The sequence below is a fragment of the Scardinius erythrophthalmus genome (genome assembly GCF_964197995.2).
Source record: "Scardinius erythrophthalmus genome assembly, chromosome: 13".
Lineage (NCBI taxonomy): Eukaryota > Metazoa > Chordata > Actinopteri > Cypriniformes > Leuciscidae > Scardinius > Scardinius erythrophthalmus.
In genome coordinates this window covers 12085780-12105828 of record NC_138233.1, presented here as the reverse complement: position 1 = coordinate 12105828, position 20049 = coordinate 12085780, and the positions used below count along the sequence as shown (strand labels likewise).

At 37.2% G+C, this 20049-nt stretch overlaps 3 protein-coding genes across 7 annotated transcripts in view; 2 read left to right on the top strand and 1 right to left on the bottom strand.

The window, feature by feature from the left end:
- The window catches only part of macrod1 (mono-ADP ribosylhydrolase 1), a 66864-nt gene extending 64770 nt beyond the window's left edge, over window positions 1-2094 (bottom strand). For 2 of the 3 annotated variants that reach the window (XR_014031411.1, XM_081383353.1), the window contains exons 1-3: window positions 1441-2087; window positions 940-1032; window positions 620-730 (exon numbers count right to left, since the gene is read on the bottom strand). Coding sequence is in view for 2 of the 3 variants with exons in the window: in XM_081383353.1 (XP_081239479.1) it covers window positions 620-730; window positions 940-1032; window positions 1441-1858 (622 nt within the window). In the remaining variant the exon portion in view is untranslated. Of the gene's footprint in view, window positions 1-619; window positions 731-939; window positions 1033-1440 lie in introns of all 3 variants that reach the window. The other variant, XM_081383354.1, reaches the window with a different exon arrangement.
- A 3628-nt stretch (window positions 2095-5722) lies between these two features.
- fermt3b (FERM domain containing kindlin 3b) lies at window positions 5723-13322 on the top strand. Of its 2 annotated transcripts, none has more exons than XM_081383348.1 (15): window positions 5723-5915; window positions 6668-6817; window positions 8177-8410; window positions 8511-8627; window positions 8972-9140; window positions 9225-9327; window positions 9401-9508; window positions 9592-9720; window positions 9844-9890; window positions 9991-10115; window positions 10297-10403; window positions 11094-11309; window positions 11476-11600; window positions 11782-11923; window positions 12065-13322. In XM_081383348.1, the coding sequence occupies exons 2-15, from the start codon at window positions 6694-6696 to the stop codon at window positions 12242-12244; spliced, it is 1926 nt and encodes a 641-aa protein (XP_081239474.1). In that variant the 5' UTR covers window positions 5723-5915; window positions 6668-6693; the 3' UTR covers window positions 12245-13322. The 2 variants fall into 2 exon arrangements, with proteins under 2 accessions (XP_081239474.1, XP_081239475.1); XM_081383349.1 differs by having other exon boundaries at window positions 5726-5915; window positions 6690-6817.
- slu7 (SLU7 homolog, splicing factor) lies at window positions 12780-20017 on the top strand. 2 transcript variants are annotated; one of them, XM_081383351.1, is made up of 16 exons: window positions 12780-13556; window positions 13913-14076; window positions 14240-14393; window positions 14499-14579; window positions 15041-15205; window positions 16168-16236; window positions 16378-16413; window positions 16515-16640; window positions 16904-17001; window positions 17972-18039; window positions 18157-18296; window positions 18386-18547; window positions 18639-18743; window positions 19003-19077; window positions 19170-19283; window positions 19397-20017. In XM_081383351.1, the coding sequence occupies exons 2-16, from the start codon at window positions 13928-13930 to the stop codon at window positions 19574-19576; spliced, it is 1722 nt and encodes a 573-aa protein (XP_081239477.1). In that variant the 5' UTR covers window positions 12780-13556; window positions 13913-13927; the 3' UTR covers window positions 19577-20017. The 2 variants fall into 2 exon arrangements, with proteins under 2 accessions (XP_081239477.1, XP_081239476.1); XM_081383350.1 differs by having other exon boundaries at window positions 13438-13596.
- Window positions 20018-20049: the final 32 nt, after the last annotated feature.

Sequence of the window (20049 nt, the reverse complement as noted above, 5' to 3'; positions counted from 1 at the left end):
TAATATTAATATTTAGTTAATTAAAATATTGATTTAGTTGAATTTTCCTTTGCATTACATTTCACTCAAACAATAATATTGTATTATACCAGTTATTTATAGTATGCATTTTACTTAGATTATCTAAGCAATTTATACTAAATCATGTCAGATGTTAATGCAACATGTGAATGCAAAGACATCAATACTTGGTAGACAATACACAATGACGGTAACATTTGATGGATCATTTTTGTGTTTGAATGTGTCATTTAGAGCAAAAAATCTACTCGAAATGTCACAAAATGGCAAGTTACTAATCCTGACAACAAAAGCAATGATAAAACAGTGTAAATACAGCTGGAAACCAGTGAAAAATGAACCTCATTAATTATTCAAGGCCCAGTGCATGATGGGAACCCCAGTTTTAGAAAACTTGAGTAATTTTAACTTAATTTTATTGAGTTGATATTTACGCTTTCATTTCTACTCGCTTGAATTAAGTACTGATATAGAATTTACTTAGATTTTTTTTTATTCTTGCCTGAACTAACTTTTTCATGTAAATTACATTGTTTTTTTTCAGTAGTATTTACTTCACCAAAAAATAATTTTTTACAGTGTGTACTTCGACTCTCACCTGCGTTGGCAATCGAGTCGATCTCCAGTTTTGTGATGTCGCCACTGAAGAGGGATATTTTCTTATTCAACTCTTCATTGACTTGGTACTGAGGCTTACAAGAGGAGCCACCTAAGAAGCAGCAAACAGTGATGTTCACATATAAACTGTTTTACACAAAACAACCCCAATGTGGTCTACATCCAATAAAACAATATATTCATGTCTTAAACCTTCAAACACTTTCTGGACTACAAACAGATCAAATTGTACTCAGCTCAAAACAAAAGAGATTCACTTTTGCTATAATTATTATTATACATGATGAGTGTTTTGTTCACCTGATGGACTCCAGACAGGAATCTTCTCCAGAGGAATGAAGTCAACCCTGTACATTTCCCTCCTCTTCTCCTTATCCATGGAGCAAAGCGTATCTACCAAATATAAATAATTTAAACCAAATCATACCAAAATAAAGGAAAAACAAAAATGTGACGTTTTTATTTTATTCAGAAATTCATAACTATATTATTAATAACTAGATGAGTAAAGTTTGTAAACAAACTGTGATGTTGGCACGAGAAAGCCTTCTGATAGATAGATAGATAGATAGATAGATAGATAGATAGATAGATAGATAGATAGATAGATAGATAGATAGATAGATAGATAGATAGATAGATAGATAGATATCAGGTTGATGTTGAGTCATTATCGCAAATTAGACCTCTTCAGAGGATGGCGTTATTATATTTCTTAATTTCTTATATTTCTTTCTGGTTCTCTGTTAATGAAGGTTAACAGAGACGGGTGTCTGACATCAACTCTAGGGAGAGACTCACTCTTTGCCTCTTTCCAGTCACTGTTCTCCGAGTCCAGGTTCAGGCCGGGCCGCGCGCTCATAGCGTGCAGCGTGCTCGTGCGCAGAGACGCCAGCAAGGCAGCCGAGACCCCCACGGCTCCTAGGACAACCATGCCGGAGCGAAGTGGCTTAACGGCCCCTCCACTCTGCCAGTGGAGAGACTTTGAGGCTGAGGAAACCTTCTCCCACCTGCCTGCTTTACGTAAGACCCCCCGGGAGGCCAGCGCTTTGATACTCGCAGAGCCTCTGCCTTCGCTGCAGAGGGCATGAAAGGAGCGATGTGCAAGTCTGCTGATGAAATTGAGATGACTCGGCCATCTGTTTTCAGTGCCGGATATGAACCCAACACTTTTAGAGAGTGAAACACGAGCAGCAAGTTTTGACATCTGAAACACCATGGTCTGGTGACTCTGGTCTGTCTTGACAGTTGACAGCTGGCAAATTTAATGTTTAAAGCCCGAATGACTCCCGTCTGCGCCTCGATTTTATCCTTGTTTCGATTTGAAGACAGTTGTAAGAAAGAGTTTATAAAGTAAGAAGTGAAATTGAAAGTCAACTGTCTGGTACAATAAAAGCAAATGGGACTATACCAATATGTAGGGGTCCATGAATTAACTCAAGCGCTTCTCGGTATTTGGATTGTCCCGGATCAACATCATTTATCCTTTACTGATCTCTAGCGGCAAGACGCTGTAAGCGCACTATTTAGTCTAGTCCGACACTAATAATTTTGGTTTGACAAGTACCATTTTCAACATCTTGATTTTAGATTAAACTTTATATGCATTAGGACATACATCACCGGTAAAAAGTTTGGAAACGTTACTATTTTTAATGTTTTTGAAATAAGTCTCTTATGCTCGTCAAGCCTGCATAAAAAATACAGGGGGAAAATATATATTATTGTGAAATATTATTACAATTTAAATAATGGTTTTCTATTTTAATATACTTTAAAATACAATTTATTATATTTTTCAAACCTGAGTTTTCAGCATAATTAGTGTCACATGATCCTTCAGAAATCATTCATTCAGCAAGGATGTGTTAAATTGGTAAAAAGTGAAAAGTAAAGATTTATATTGTTAGAAAATATTTCTATTTTGAATAAATGTTGAATGTTAACATGCTGTTTTGATACTCAGTTATGTTGGAAACAGTTGTGCTGCTTTATTTTTATTTTTTATTTTTCTAACCTGTGATAATCATAAAAAGTTGAAAAGAAAAGCATTTATTCAAAATATTAATATTTTCTACTCACTTTTTATAAATTTAACACATCCTTGCTGAATAAAAGTATTAATTTCTTTCAAAAAAATTCTCCAAACTTTTGAACAACAGGGTATATTGTTACAAAAGATTTATATTTTAAATAAACACTGTTCTTTTTAACTTTTTATTCATCAAAGAATCCTGAAAAAAAGTATCACAGGTTTTTTAATAAAAAATATTAAGAAGCACAACTGTTTCTGACATTGATAATATTAGAATGATTTAAGAAGGATCATGTGACACTGAAAACTGGAGTAATGGCTGATGACAAGTCAGCTTTACATCACAGAAATAAATTAGATTTAAAGTATATTCACCATTATTTTAAATTGTAATTATATTTCACAATATTACAGTTTTTTCTGTATTTTTGATCAAATAAATGCAGGCTTGATTAGCATAAGAAACTTCTTTTAAAACCATGAAAAATAGTAATGTTTCCAAACTTTTGACCGTACTGTGTGTGTGCATATTATACACACACACACACACACACACACACACACACACACACACACACACACACACACACACACACATATATATAACATACACATATATAAAATATAATAATATGTATAACATATATATAGAATTTATTATTTATACATATTATTTATGTAAGGGTTAATGCCCAACGAGGTGTCCATAATCAGGTTTTAATGGACGACGGCGAGGCGTGAAGTCCATTAAAACCTGATAATGGACACCTCGAAGGGCATTAACCCGCTTATACCATGGTTACTTACGAAAGAAAGAAATATTTAATCAATTAATAATACTTTAATGTGTTTTAGAGTAAAAATCGTGAGGGTTTTTATTTATTAAGTCGAGCGCACAGACATGGGGACTTGTGACTTGGTGACTTGGACTCGAGTCGACTCGAGTCGCTATTTTTATGACTTGTGACTTGACTTGACAAAAAATAAAATACTTGAGACTTGACTCGGACTTGGAAGTTAAAGACTCGGGACTTGACTTGACTTGAGACACGATGACTTGAATGACTTGAGTGTTAATCACATCATGTTTTCAAGTTTGAATATAAAATATATAAATTATTTTAAAAAATAAAGTTGATTACCCAGCTGGAGCGCAGGCTGAGAATAGCGTTGTCATGACTGGATCACGACACTATCATCAGTCGCGCCCTCTCGTACCTCGCACACCACGCCCACTCAGATCAGATATCACATCAACATGTCAGCCGGAGGGGTACTGACTCCGAGGGTCATCGCTTTCGGCTTCAAGAATTATTCACAAGATGGCAAAAGATGAACAGCGCTTTGCAAGACATGCAACATTAACATCGCGGATAGCCAGACAGAGCTGCCAACTCACGCATTCACCGTGAGACACACGCGACACTTTTCACATGCTCTCACGTCGCCACACGTTCATTTTCTCACGCACAGAAAAATCGCGACGCAAGAGGAGGTTACATATGATATAAAAAAAATCTCAGCTCTCAGATTATGTCACTTTTATTACGAAATTCAAACAATAAATACCGTTTTGGCGCTTGTAAATGTGACGCGACAGATCCCTAGCGGCAGGTGAACCGATCATCTCTAAAAATAAACACGAATGAACAATGTTGAAAGATACAGTAGGCCTACAACTTACCGAAATGTATATTCCTCATACATAATATCGACCAATCAATCAAACAAATGGTTTAATAAAACAGCTGGAGAACAATTATGTCACATAACATTTACCCCAGGAAAGCCATTTGATGACCATAATATGGCTATAGCACGTTAGTTGGCTAGAAAAAAGTATTTTGCTAAATATGTGTACTATTACATATTTATTATATTTTTACTTATCATTAAATAAAGTTGTTATTATAATAAAAAACGCATTATCTCTCTCTGTATATTTACAGCATTAGGTGAGTTGTTTTTTTCTTGAGAAAAATTAATGCCTATCTTGTGTAGCCTACCTAATATTTATCCAAATGAGTCAATATTAAATCAGATTACAATAATTGAATTGAAATAATAAAAAAGCGTAGCTTACCAGAAATTGTACCATGTAAACATTGTAACATGTTGTCACTAAACCGAATACAATTCAGTTTAGTTACTAAAATGTTTTGACAATCACAATACACTTATTGTAAACACAGTTTACATACAACATTAAACTTTGTTACATTTTAAACACTGTTGGCAGAAGTGAAAAATAAATAATTTTATGAAGTAACAATTTTGTTTGATTCCATGATGTATTTTACTGAACATGAGTATTTACAATGCAACTCCAAATTATTGTAATTTATTGACAGTTACCCATATCTGGTCTTTACACTTTATTAAGATCAGATTCTGCAGGTAAAATTACAATAATAATGTGACTTGACTTGGACTTGACTTGACCTACTACAGGACTTGACTTGACTTGACTTGACATAGCCTGTGACTTGACTTGACTTGACTTGCCCAAGAAAAAAATACTTGGGACTTACTTGAGACTTGAAGGTTAAGACTTGAGACTTACTTGAGACTTGCACATGTGTGACTTGGTCCCATCTCTGCGAGCGCACTATTTAATATCTCCCGTATACAGGCGTTGCCAAGCAACGTGGCCACAGCGACCCGACCGCAGCAGTTGATCAGTGAGTTTGAGCCAGCGCAATCATTTAGAACTGTCATCAGGCAAATTGACGGCACGCCTTTCCTAGGTGTACATTATCACTTTTTAACGGACACCCTGCAGCCAATCAGAATCGAGTATTCACCCAGACCATGGTATAAATATAAATAAAGTACAAATATTGGATGCACTCTGTCAATTAATGTGAGGTCATAAAAAACAGATTTATTTGAAGTGGAACTATAGCATTGAAATGTCATTTTACCATATCCCATACACCCTTTTACACATCTTTTTTCAATATGGACCAAGTTAAAAACTAGTTCTTCTTTTGTGTATGTGTGTAAGAGCACACCCTGTGTGAAAATAAAACTGTAATATACAGTTCCGTTATACGGAAGCAGAGCAAAGAGGAACACCCTTTTTTGTCAGCTCTGACATACCCTGAAAAACCACAACTGATCACAGCAGAGGGGTCTTGCGTGTGTGTTTGTCTGCGTATCTCATAAAGGGACCTACCAGCTTTTAATTGGCTGCGCAAAACTAAGACTCTATCGGCAAATCCAGAGCACAACAGAAAAGGTAATAAAATATTAATCAATATTTGACTCATATTTTGAGCTAATAATAGTGAGTAGTTTAAAACAACAACAGTGAGACATTTCTGTAGACACTTTATTTCAGATCATAAACAAGTAATCATTTAGAAATATGAATAGTCATTTAATAGGATGAATATGAATAGTAATTTATAGTATAATACAGTATAAAACTGATTAAATGGCATCTAACACATTTAATATCTACCCGACTAAGCACGTTGCCGTTCCTAAGTGTTGAATTTCTCTATTAGTTTATTTTAATATAGAGTTTAAAAGACATTTATGTCACAATTAAAGTTGAAATGTTAAATATGTGTGTAAAGTTTCTTGAGTCTAGGTCTATTTCAGTTTTCAGTTTCAGTGAACTGCATTCACATTTATGACACACACCCACACCCACACACACAGACCAATACCATACACCAAAACAACTTTTAACATCTAGTTGTGGATTAGACGCTTGATTAAAAGAGGAAATGTGGTTCCATGTGATTCGTGTGTAAAAGGGAAGTATCGGCCACAGTAGATATTAACATAACTTGGAGCAAAATAGCATGATGAAGCATGTGCTGGTGATGTGTCCATTACCATCAGTATGATCATGCTAACCATGTGATGTACAGCTGCTTATCGTGCCTTTTAAAGTTCGCATTTTGGTCTCCGCTCAACACTGAAATAGAACAATGTACTGTACAGAATAGCTTGTGTGTAATCAAACCTCATTGGTTCCAGCTTTTTTGGGGTCTCTTGGCAGCAGAATGGCAGCGTGGGACCTTACAGTCGCAGTGGAGGAGCTTGGACCTGATGCCCCACCTTTCAAAATCAGTGTGACCTCTGACCTGCACATTGGTGGAGTTATTCTCAAATTAGTTGAGCAGACCAGTGAGTTATGTTCTAGATGCTTCAAAAACGGGCTATTATATTTGTTAATAAAAAGATGTGTATCATTCATTTTAGTTGTGCACTAATTCTGTGACAGCAGCTTTTACGTTTACATTCTTACAAAAAAAATTCTATTTCAAATAAATGCTTTTGAACTTTATATTCATTGAAGATTCATGAAAACAAAATGTATTGTGGTTTCCACAAAAATAATATCTGTTTTCAGCATTGATAATAATCAGAAATGTTATAAAAGTAATAATATTTAAAGGGATAGTTCACTTTGAAATTAAATTTTGGTATGTTTTAGCTTACCTCAAGGGCATCCAAGATGTAGGTGTCTTTTTTTCCGCAGTAGTTTCAATTTTGATATTTTTACGTCAAACCGTTCTTGTCTGACAGTCATATAATGCAGGTCTGTGGTCACTGTCTCAAAGAGCATGCACAGAGTCCAAATTAAAACAATTCCCCATCGTCCAAATTAAACAATTCCCCTTCGTAAGTACACATTGATGGCCTAAGACACGAAACGAGCGGTTTGTGTGAGAAAACGAACAGTATTTATATCGTTTTTACCTCTTATAACACAGCCACGTCCAAGTGATCTGAGGACGCTCGCGCATCCTGGTGTGCGACGTGTACGCAGACTGGTGCATAGATATATACACTAGATGTCGCCTTAAAGACATTCGTTCCGATGAACTGCCATGGACAAGGCGACATCTAGTGTATATATCTATGCACCAGTCTGCGTACACGTCGCACACCAGGATGCGCGAGCGTCCTCAGATCACTTGGACGTGGCTGTGTTATAAGAGGTAAAAACGATATAAATACTGTTCGTTTTCTCACACAAACCGCTCGTTTCGTGTCTTAGGCCATCAATGTGTACTTACGAAGGGGAATTGTTTAATTTGGACGATGGGGAATTGTTTTAATTTGGACTCTGTGCATGCTCTTTGAGACAGTGACCACAGACCTGCATTATATGACTGACAGACAAGAACGGTTTGATCTAAAAATATCAAAATTGAAACTACTGCGGGAAAAAAGACACCTACATCTTGGATGCCCTTGAGGTAAGCTAAAACATACCAAAATTTTATTTCAAAGTGAACTATCCCTTTAACAATGTTAAGTTTTTTTTTTATTTAAATATATTTTATTTTGCCTTGGTGAGAATAAAAAGACTTCTTTGAAAAACATTTAAAAAAATCGAACCAACCCCAAACTTTTAAACGTGTGTACGGTCAACAGCACAACAACTTTTTTCATTTTTGTAAATACCCATGTATAGAATTATGTAGGGTTCCTCAATCTTTATTTACCCCATGAGATGTTCTTGTGTCTTATCTCTAGAGCTGAAGAAGGACTGGTCCGATCATGCCCTGTGGTGGGAGCAGAAGCAGCAGTGGTTGCTGCGGACCGGCTGGACACTGGACAAATGTGGGGTCCACGCGGACGCTCGCCTGATCTTCACCCCACAGCACAAGCCTCTGCGACTGGGCTTGCCAAACGGGGCGACTCTGAGGATGCGGGCCTGTTTCTCCAGTTCTGTGTTTCGCACTGTCGTGGGCATCTGCAGGGTTCTCAGTAAGTGAGCTTGGATCCAATGTCCCCTCTGTAAGCAATCTGTAATCATTTTACCAAGTGTCAGGTGGCCATTTCCAACATGAATCTTTCTCGCTTTCAGATATTCGTCACCCAGAGGAGCTCTCCTTGCTCCGTCCTGTTGAAGAAAAAAAGAAAAAGAAAGACAAAGATTCGTCAGAAGAGCTGTATGATCTTACAGATGTTCCTCTAACAGCAGGTGCACAAAATGACACATTAAATACGTTTTTGTTACACTACCAATCAAAAGTTTGGGGTAGGCAAGATTTTTTTTAATGTTTTTGAAACCTCTAATGTGGCAAGGCTGCACTTACTTGCAATACAGTAAAACAGTAATAAAAAAGAACAGCATTTATTTAAAGTAGACATTTTTTAACATTATACACTTTTGATCAATTGAATGTGTCCTTGCTGAATAAAAATACCAATTTAAATAATCAAAAGACAACTTACTGACCCCAAGCTGGAATGGCATAGGCTTAAATTTAGAGTTATCATTTAGTCAAAGTATTCTAGTTTAAAGTGGATTTTATCTTGACGTAGGTTCTGTTCAAGCTCTGTACAATGGCATGCCGGCTCATTTTGCTGACTCTCCTAAGACTGAGGCGGTGTATAAAATGCTGTCTGTCAGTCTGCCCTCACCTGCTCCTGAAGCCATCGCTAAACTCTACCGGCCGGCCAGTGTGGTGGACAAAACACATATTCACACCAGGTACAGCCGAGAAACAAAGATACACATTCAAAAATAATATTCCACATTTCGCCCTTAAAATAAATGCTCCTCTGTTCCCCGGAGGTGGTTGGATTCATCTCGTTCACTAATGCAGCAGGGAATACAAGAGAATGACAGACTATGGCTTCGTTTCAAATACTACACTTTCCATGATATGGATCCCAAGGTAGGACTTTGGTTCCGATATGCAGAGCCATGAAACTGAAAGAAGTGGAAAATTGATTCTCTCTCTGTTCTAGTATGATGTGGTGCGTTTGACGCAGTTGTATGAGCAAGCTCGCTGGGCGATTCTCTTGGAGGACATAGACTGTACAGAAGAGGAAATGATGCTGTTTGGAGCGCTGCAGGTACAACAGAAAAACAATCCTGCCAGTAATAGTAAGCAATAGCATTCTTACATCTACCTCTCTTTCTCCACTCTCTTATTCAGTACCACATAGGCAAACTGTCCTTGTCTGAGGACATGGTCTCTTCCTGTCAAGGGATGGATGACTTAGAGTCTGCCCTGAAATCCCTGGAGGTCAAGATGGTGGGAGACGGCAACAGCACAGACATACTGGTGAGAGACACTTCGAATAAATCCTCTTTACTTTAATATAACAGCAGCAAAGCGACATAGAGATGGAATGCAGAGACAGATTTAGAGGTCTGACATCAGTGAACATCTGATTTACTTTCACAGGACAATATGACTGCTCCAGAGCTGAATGACTATTTGAAAATATTTCGGTGAGGCTCTTTCCTTTGGCTAAATCCTACTGTCAGTCCTAAAAACATTTGACCTATGATTTTATGATGATATGATGAAATATGATTTTCCATCCTGTAGGCCAAAGAGACTCACTCTAAAGGGTTACAAGCAGTACTGGTGCAACTTTCAGGACACATCAATCTCCTATTATAAAAGCAAAGAGGACCGCTATGGAGAACCCATGCAACAACTGAACCTGAAAGGTCATTTATTTATTAGAAATAAAATACAGAAAAAACACAAATTCAGTCAGATGAATCATTTCTGTGTGCAGCTTCCCCCCACACTGTGCATGTATATCATGTGAATATGTTTTCACACCTCAGTGGAGGTGGAGCAGACACACTCATCAGTGTAAACTGAAACTAATCTGCATCTCCCCAGGCTGTGAGGTCGCCCCTGATGTCAGTGTGGCAGGCCAGAAGTTCTGTATCAAACTCCTCATTCCTGCACCAGAAGGCATGAACGAAATCTACTTGCGTTGTGAAAATGTGCGTAACTGTCGATAACATTGATCTGTATTCAAAATTCCGCTAAGAAATGTTTATGTTTTGAAAGAAATCTCTTATGCTCACCAAGGCTGCATTTATTTGATCAAAAATACAGTAAAAACTGTTTTTTTTATATGAATTTGAATATATTTTCAGATAAAAAAAATTCTGACAAAGCTGCATTTTCAGCATCATTACTCCAGCACTGTCACATGATTCTTCACAGAAATCATTCTAATATGCTGATTTGCTGCTCAAGAAACATTTATTATTATCAATTGTTGTGCTGCTTAATAGGTTTGTGGAAACAATAATTTTTTTAGGATTTCTTGATGAATATAGCCCAAAAGAAAAGCATTTTTTTGAAACAGACATTTTTTTTTCATCTTTACTTTCACTTTTGATCAATTGAATGCATCCTTGCTGAATATCCTTTTCTTTTTACTTTTGAACACTCTCAGAAAAAAAAGGTACAAAAGCTGTCACTGTGGCGGTACTTTTGCATATTAGTCCCTCAAAGGTACATATTGGTACCAAAAGTGTACATATTAGTACCTAAATGGTACATATTAGTACCCAGCGACAGCTTTTGTACCTTTTTTTCTGAGAGTGAATGGTAGTGTAATTGCAGAGATTTAAACAATTTTTATTTTATTTATTTTTTAATTCCCACCTACCCCACCCAATCAGGAGAAGCAGTATTCTCAATGGATGGCCGCCTGTAAGCTGGCGTCAAAAGGCCTGACATTATTGGACAGCTCCTATGAGAGTGAAGTGAAGAACATCCAGACATTCCTTTCCATGCAGCGTTGCAATTCTGCAGCTCCCGCTGCACAAACTGACGACAGCATCAACACACACAGCCTCGTCTCACCAAGATACCAGAAGAAATACAAGCCCAAACAGGTAGAGTGACCATGAAAGGTGCTTGCCAGGCATTTTATGTTGTATAATATACGGCAATATTTATTTCAGGTAATCTATTCAGTGTTTGTGTTACCTTTATATATATATAAACTATAGCCTATTCTATATTAATTACCACAACCTCACCTCTTTTTGTTCTTTTCAGTTAACCCCTCGTATCCTGGAAGCCTTTCAGAATGTCGCCCAGCTTTCCTTGACATCTGCCATCTTGAAGTTTCTGCAGATCTGGCAAGCTCTGCCTGACTTTGGAATTTCCTACTTCATGATCAGGTGAATGGACTAACCTTACAGGCACAAAAAAAAGATAGTCAGCTATTGAAGTACCTTTTAAACACGCTTGTTGGATATTTAGGAAACGGTAGATATGCAGTGGTATGTGGTAAAAAGACTTTTTATAATATAGAGATTTTATAAAAGTCTGATCCAGTTTCACAATCCAATAATTTCTCAGGTTTAAGGGCAGTCGTAAGGATGAAGTTATGGGCATCGCTAACAACCGTCTGATCCGCATAGACCTGGGAGTTGGAGATGTGGTGAAGACTTGGCGTTATAATAATATGAGACAGTGGAATGTCAATTGGGACATACGGCAGGTAGGTTTCAATTAAATTATAATAAAAATAAGGAAAAAAATATGTGACACTGAAGAATGACGTAGAGGTTCTCATTTAATACACTGGCTTCACTTAGAAATTCAGTCTTTTAAATTATCGACACCTGTCTCTCTATTTAAGGTTGCAATTGAATTCGACGGAAACATTAACATAGCATTCAGCTGCGTGAACGCAGACTGTAAGGTTGTGCACGAGTACATCGGAGGATACATCTTCTTGTCTACTCGCTCACGACAGCAAAGCGACACACTGAACGAGGAGCTCTTCCACAAACTCACCGGCGGCCACGAGGCTCTCTGAGCACAAAGCAACAACTTACAGAGAAGAAAAATCTCTGATGCTACAAATTAAGGAAACTGATAAGAATCCAGTGTTCGCACTGCTTAGCAACTGTCCCTTTGTTTTACTTTTACTGATCAACATACAAGCATTTAAATTATTGTCTTAACAGTGAAGCATGTTTTCCACATCCTGTTACATATATGCACATCTAATGATTCTGTATAAATCATCACACTTACTATATGACTGCCTAACAGGAAAATATGACTAAATGAATGATTTATAACTTTGTAACTATTTTAAAACTATCTAAAAACAATGAATTTTGTCATAAAACATGGTACCGCACTTGTCCTTATTAGAAGTGTGTCTGTATTTCTGCCATCTCATTTGAGTTACAGTTCAGGAAACCATTGTCTATCATTGTCTGTCTTATCAGGCAAAGTTATGTTGGCCATTAGCTGACAGTATCATTGTCCGGCAGAGTTTCAGTCCTATCTTTGTCTGACAGAGTTTCAGTTACTGTATCAGGGCTATTTTTAAATAGTCTTCAGTGTCATGCTGGGTGGGAGAGCTTGGTGTTGACTCACTCAGTTAACAAAGTGCCATCTCTGCATTGTCCTGATGAGTTTCACAGCCTTGCTGATTCTCCATTATTCAGAAGTTTGAAAAAATGTAATGCATTGAAACATTATATTAAGCATTATGGTACACTATTGTATTCATTTTAACCATACAAAAATGCTACTATTTGAGTGTGTGTATGCAACAAACACATTTATGAGCTTCTAGTACTAGTAGTATAATTTTAACTCATTTTCAGGCTGAAAAAAAAAATTACTTTACCAAAAAAGTAGCAACATTTCTACGTTATTTTGAGGGTTGAGGTTGTTTTGCAATCCCAATGTGACTTGTTGTTTAACAGTGGCCTTAACCCCTTGTGATTGCCAAAGTCGCTTTGGATAAAAGCATCTTCTAATCTACATCACTTAAGGAAACAGCTTGTTCTAACATCTATAGAAATAACAGTAAAATCTTTTACCCTGCTACAGGATTTGTAATTGCGAGGAATAAATAAGTAGTACCACTTGAAAGTATAAACTTCCTCAAACTGGTTCCTGAAACAACACCCACCCACCGCTCAGATGTGTGAGAAAATGTCCGGCTGTAAGTTTCCAGTCTTGACCACAGTTATTCTCTTTAGTCCAGCTGATGGCGACACTCAGACACACAAGTACATGCAGCACGTCACAGCGAGGAAGACAGGAAGTCGTTACCCGGAAGTCCTTTCAACACGCTTGTAAACAACTCGCGCAACCGACTGATCAAGGTGTAAAATATCGTTTGTTGAATTTCACACAAGACATAAGGTAAATTAACGATTTATTGACTTAATGCCGGACTTGTAAGAGATATTGGCTATTCATTTTAAAGCTAAGTCTACGTCAACTACAAGTAACGTTAGCTGTAAATAATACACAACTCAAATTGCCATACATATTTTCATAACTGTCTGGTTTCTGTTATTTTATACTGATGTATACACTGTGTCACAGCAGATTTTGATCTCTTATTTTTAGATGTCTGTGTTTTTGTGTTTGGGTATCACGAGGAGTGTTTTTTCCCCCCCACATTCACTGTTTTCAGAGCTAAATTATTGCTATATGTGAATATATGTATATATAGGTACAGGTGAAGATCATGGCGACGGAGGAGCCTAAAGTGACGGAGGGGATCGTAGATCTCGAAGAGCCGAAGAAAATGACCCGAGAAGACTGGAGGAAGAAGAAAGAGCTGGAAGAACAGAGAAAATTGGGAAATGCTCCAGCTGAAGTTGACGAGGAGGGAAAGTATGTTGAGCAGAGCGAATGGAAATAAAACTTGAGCAGAATGCACTGAACCATTCATAGATATCAGGACTGTTATTTAAAATAAAAAGTGTGAATGTGTTTGATTTTATAGCCGTCATATATCCAGTAACTTTTTTTTCTGACCGTAATATTTTGTTACTAGGGATATCAACCCTCATATTCCCCAGTACATCTCCTCTGTGCCTTGGTACATCGACCCATCAAAGAGACCCACCCTCAAGCACCAGAGACCCCAGGACGAAAACCAGAGTCAATTTGCACCTATTGGAGATTGGTACAAGAGAGGTGTACAAGAAGTAAGCACTTCCCCTTTTCAGATATGGTATAATTTTATTTCAGACATAATTTATAAAAGTTATTTAATGTCTAAAACCCTTTCTGATTGCCTCCCTGTCAACTAGAAATCAGTCAGCACGAAATACAGAAAAGGAGCATGTGAAAACTGTGGTGCCATTACACATAAGAAGAAAGACTGTTTGGAGGTGAACAGTTTAAAATATGTGTTGTGATGTTATTTATATGTTGCTCACATTCTTGTGCTGCCTTCAGAATGGAATAGTAGCTTATTATTACTACTGAATACTATGCAGTGTATACTGCTGTTCAAAAGTTTTGGTTCAGTATTTATTTAGCAAAGATGCATTAAATTGATCAAAAGAGATTTATATTGTAACAAAAGATTTCTAATGAAATAAATGCTGTTCTTTTCAACTTTTTCTTAATCAAAGAATCCTGAAAAAAGTATCAAATATTAAGCAGCACAACTTATTTTAAAAGCTAATTTTAAATTATAGTACTATTTCACAATATTAATGTTTTTACTGTATTTTTGAGCCAATAAATGCAGCCCTTGGTGAGCATAAGAGACGTTAAAAAAAGAAACAAGTCTTACCAACCCAACCAAACTTTTGAATGGTAAACACTTTTGAAATGTCTTTCACAGAGACCCAGAAAGGTTGGAGCGAAGTTTTCTGGCACAGGTTTGGCACCAGATGAGCAAGACCAGATTCAGCTCTCAATGGATTATGATGGAAAGAGAGATCGCTGGAATGGGTACGATCCCGATGAGCACATGCGCATTGTAGAGGAATATTCAAAAGTTGATCTGGTAAGTCACGTTGTTGATAGTTTTTTGTGTATTTATGTTTATTCTATTATACTGATAGGCCATTGATGCGGAGTTTTTTTTCTTAGCAAAGAGAAGTTTGTCCCGTGACCATTTGCATACATTTTGTTGGAAAGGTCTTATTACTATATAGGCCAGTGGTTCCCAAACTTTGGTCGTGTCCAGTGTAGACAGCCTCAAGCTGTTGTGGTGCGATGTGACAAATGTCAGATCCAGTGTAGGCACTGTGTTTTAAAGGGATACTCCACTGAAAAAATGAAAATTCTGTTATCATATACTCACTCTCATGTTGTTTCAAACCTGTATGAATTTCTTTCTTCTGCTGTAACAGAAAGGAAGATATTTAGAAGAATGTCAGTAACCAGAGAGTTTTTGATACCATTGACTTCCATAGTAGGAACAAAATATACTATGGAAGTCAATGGTATCTAAAACTGTCTGGTTACTGACATTCTTCTAAATATCTTCCTATGTGTTCAGCAGAAGAAAGAAATTCATACAGGTTTGAAACAACATGAGGGTGAGTATATGATGACAATTTTCATTTTTCGGTGGAGAATCCCTTTAAAGACAAGAAAATGATGAGGCATATTTCACCCTCGGATTCACCAGTACAACGGTGGGTAATGAAGAGAGACCACAGTGTATGCCTCAACATATTAGCTTCTAACAGTAATAAGCCGAACAAGTTAAGAGCCACTCAGAGACTTCACATCATGAACACAAAGAGAAGCCTATTAATAAATAAATAAGTTGCAGTACTGTATTAATTACATTTCAAATAAATCCTATAGGATTTTGCAAGTGAGGTCATGTCTGAGAGTCTCTTTATGTGGGTGCATATAAAAATATTTTTCTCTACCAAAGTTTGTGAACCACTTGTTACCTGTATAAGCCATAATGCATGCTAATTTAATATATATATAATTATTTTTTTTTAACAGGCCAAGCGAACTCTTAAAGCTCAGAAACTCCAGGAGGAGTTAGCTTCTGGTAAACTAATAGATGAAGCTGTAAGTATTAAAAATGTTTCCACATTTTACAAAAAAAATGACAAAACATGACAATCATATACTATGAAAATGTTACTATATGTTTGTCCTAACCTTGTATTTGATGGAATTAAACGTTAACGTTTTTTAACATCCTTCTAGAATTCAAGGAAGCATCTTGATGATGATGCAGCTCAGGTACATATCATGTTCAACTTAATCTTTATGTACATTTTGGACTATAAAACTTAAATTGTGGAGCCTCTGCACTCAATAAAAATGTTCCTCACCCTGTCCAGGACCACAGCAGTGAAGATGAGGATGAGGACAAATATGTTGATGACTTTGACATGCCCGGACAAAACTTTGACTCCAAGAGACGAATCACAGTCAGAAACCTGAGAATCCGCGAGGACATCGCTAAGGTAAAAATAACTTGAAATTTGGCAAACCGATGTATGTTAATCGAGGACATGACACTATTTGTTTTTCTAAAAAAAAAATGGGCAGCTGAGCTAAAAGAAAGTCACACTTAAAAGTTCCCATAAAAATGTCCCATAAGTATGATTTATAAGAGGATAAATATGATCTCCTCAGAATAAGTAGTAGTAACATATGAGTACTCAATATTATTACCACAGAGTGCTGTATCATGTTTTTCCCAACTTTTGCTGTCTTTATTTTACAGTATCTCCGAAATCTGGATCCAAATTCAGCCTACTATGATCCCAAGACTCGAGCCATGAGGGAGAACCCGTACTCCAACACTGGAAAGAATCCAGAAGAGTAGGGGCATTTGTGCATGCAATCAAAATAAATGTGCTGATGTGAATATTAATATAAAGTTGACTGTCCAAGATCATCACTTTTATGTTAGGGAAGTTATAGGATTTTTTATAGAAAGTTTGCTGATTGTGTACTAAGTAGGGGTCTCTCACTAACTCAGTGGTTCTCAAACTTTTTTGGTCACTCCCCCCTTTAAACCTTTAAAAATGTAGCTAAAAATGACAAAACTAAAAGATTTTTAAACGTGACAAATGACAAACACCTGTAATAGTTTCAAGTTGTAATGCCATTGAATCATTGAAAATATAACCTTAAGAGAGAATAATAGCCAGAAAATACCTTTTAATCGAATTAAACAAAAATGTTAACATTTTAGTGATGCTTTGGATGAACAATATATTGGCAATCATTGGCTGCAGTGAGCTCTTTTGATGAGCTCAGCTTCTTGTATGTCTTCTTGCCGACCCGGAACACGACAGCGGAGCGGCACGTTCACAATATCAACTTGTGATTCCTGAAGAGGTGCTTTTCTATTGCGAAAAACTTCTATGTCAGGCTTGTTCAAGTCAATGGTCTGAAGAAGCACGATTCAGTGGAACTGGCATTTGGTGCCGGTTAATAAAGGCAGAGTGCCAACCGCTATTCACGCACTTGATTGTTGCCCAATGAGGGCGTGCCCCACAGTTTGAGAACCACTAAGTAGAGAGTTACTTAGTTTACAACACATTGTACACCACTAAGGCAAGCCCAAGTTTCTCTAATGGGACTATTAAATATTGGATTGTAAAAATGAAAATAGTCTGCTAGATGCCAAGGAAGCTGATGTGTTTAACTTGCTAAATTCCAGTAAGCTAATAAAAAAAAGTCACAATAAAATATCACTATAGGTGGTGTATTGGAACATTTAAATGTGCCTATTTCTGTAGTTGTTTCTCTGCCTGTCCTCAAACTGATGTGTTTGGTTTGGCAGGGTGGGCTATGCCGGTGACAACTTTGTGCGCTACTCTGGAGACACCATTTCCATGGCCCAGACACAGCGTGAGTAGTCTTGATTTGTCTTCTCATACAAAACTTCCTCTGTACCTGATGTTAAAAATGGCCTCCAAACTCTCAGTGCTTGTTGGTCTAGCATTGTTTTGTGTGTCTCTTCTGCAGTCTTTGCTTGGGAAGCCTATGAGAAGGGATCTGAAGTTCACCTCCAGGCAGATCCAACCAAGCTGCAACTTCTCCATCAATCCTACAGAGTCAAAAAGGACGATTTCAAAGAGAAACAGAAAGAGACTATTTTGGAAAGGGTACAGTGTAGAATCTCCTTTGTTGACAAGTGAAATAGCAAAATATACCCCTTCCCCTGCTCGTTTGCTGATGTTGCACTTCTCTGCAGTACGGTGGGGAGGAACACTTGGACGCCCCTCCGCGAGAGCTTCTGCTGGCTCAGACAGAGGAGTATGTGGAGTATTCTCGTCACGGGGCGGTGTTGAAGGGACAGGAGAAGGCTGTGGCCTGCTCCAAATACGAGGAGGACGTGCTCATTAACAACCACATGGTAAGTTTGCTGGCGCTACTGGAAGTGTTGCATAACTGGAGAAGCTAATAATGTTGGATTTTGTTTTATAAACGTTAAATATCTTTTGCAGTGTATCTGGGGATCGTATTGGAAAGATGGATATTGGGGTTACAAATGCTGCCACTCGATGGTGAAGCAAAGTTACTGTACAGGGGAAGCTGGCAGGAAAGTAATGGTGAGTATCAAATGTATTACCTGTAAATGGAACCATCCATTGCGAATTGTAATGCACTGGGAAAAAAATGTGATGCATGAGTTGGTAATACAGGCAGCAAGAATCTGATTTTTTAAAATGATGAATTATGTATAAAAACATGTATGTTATTACTTTTATTATTTCTTATTTAATACATACTATTTGAATCATGCATCTATTTCTATATATTTATCTCTCACAAATCTGTTAAAAAAAAAATTCTACTTATTTTTTTCAGAGTAATTCTTCTGTTCTATTTGAAGAGGATGAACAGGAGGCCCAAACGAGTGAAGAACCAAAGACTCTTTTACAGGTACATTAACAGCCTTCCCCTTTTTGTGATATGATTACAGTAGAAGAACATGACAGGAAGATGATTGTATTAAACAAAAAAATAATTCACAGATGCACCAGGAAAAAATGAAAGACAAGAAAAAGAAGAAAAAGAGCAAGAAACACAGAGATTCTGACAGCAGTGATGAGGAGGATGAAGCAAAAAAGAAAGAAAAGTTGAAGAAGGTGGGTGGACTGTTTCTTTTAATGCCACTCACACACACTTGTATCGTCATGTGCTAAACGCATCTGTGCTCTACATAGCCTATTGTGGAGGAAAACAATGTGTCTTTGTGCAGGCGTTGAATGCGGAGGAGCAGAGGCTGAAGCAGGTGGCTGAGCTGATGCAGATTGACGAGAGGAAGCGGCCGTACAGCAGCCTAAAGGACGTCCGTGAACCCACAGAGGAGGAGATGGAAGCCTTCCGCATGAAACGTTACCGAGCCGATGACCCCATGGCCACTTTCCTGGGGCAGTGAATGAAAACAAATGTCTTTTGTCACCAACCACAGAGATGTCATAGTCTCAGTTAGCGTAAAATCTGATTTTGCTGAATCGGTGTTATACAAAGACCGTTGTGTTTAAAACTATGAATGGGAAAAAGTCCTATATTAGCCGCTCATTTTTCAATTCTTTTCGCTTTGTATAAATCTGTTGTGTACTTTGTTTTGGGGCAAGTAGTAAATCAAGATTGTTCTCCTATCGATATGTGTTGTTTTTATTTTGACAGTACATAAACATTGTTTTATTAGTTGTTTAAATATAAAGTGCCCAATGAATTACAAATCGGTTATGTTTGGTGAATCATCTGTTTTGATTTAACAAAATAGGTTCCATTCCCTCTTTCCAAGGTATTTAAATGGAAGCATAATTCCAATAACCTGAGCAGTGGTTAACATTAAACATTTATATTTATACCTAAACATGGCTATGTTTGGTTTGTTATGCCTGT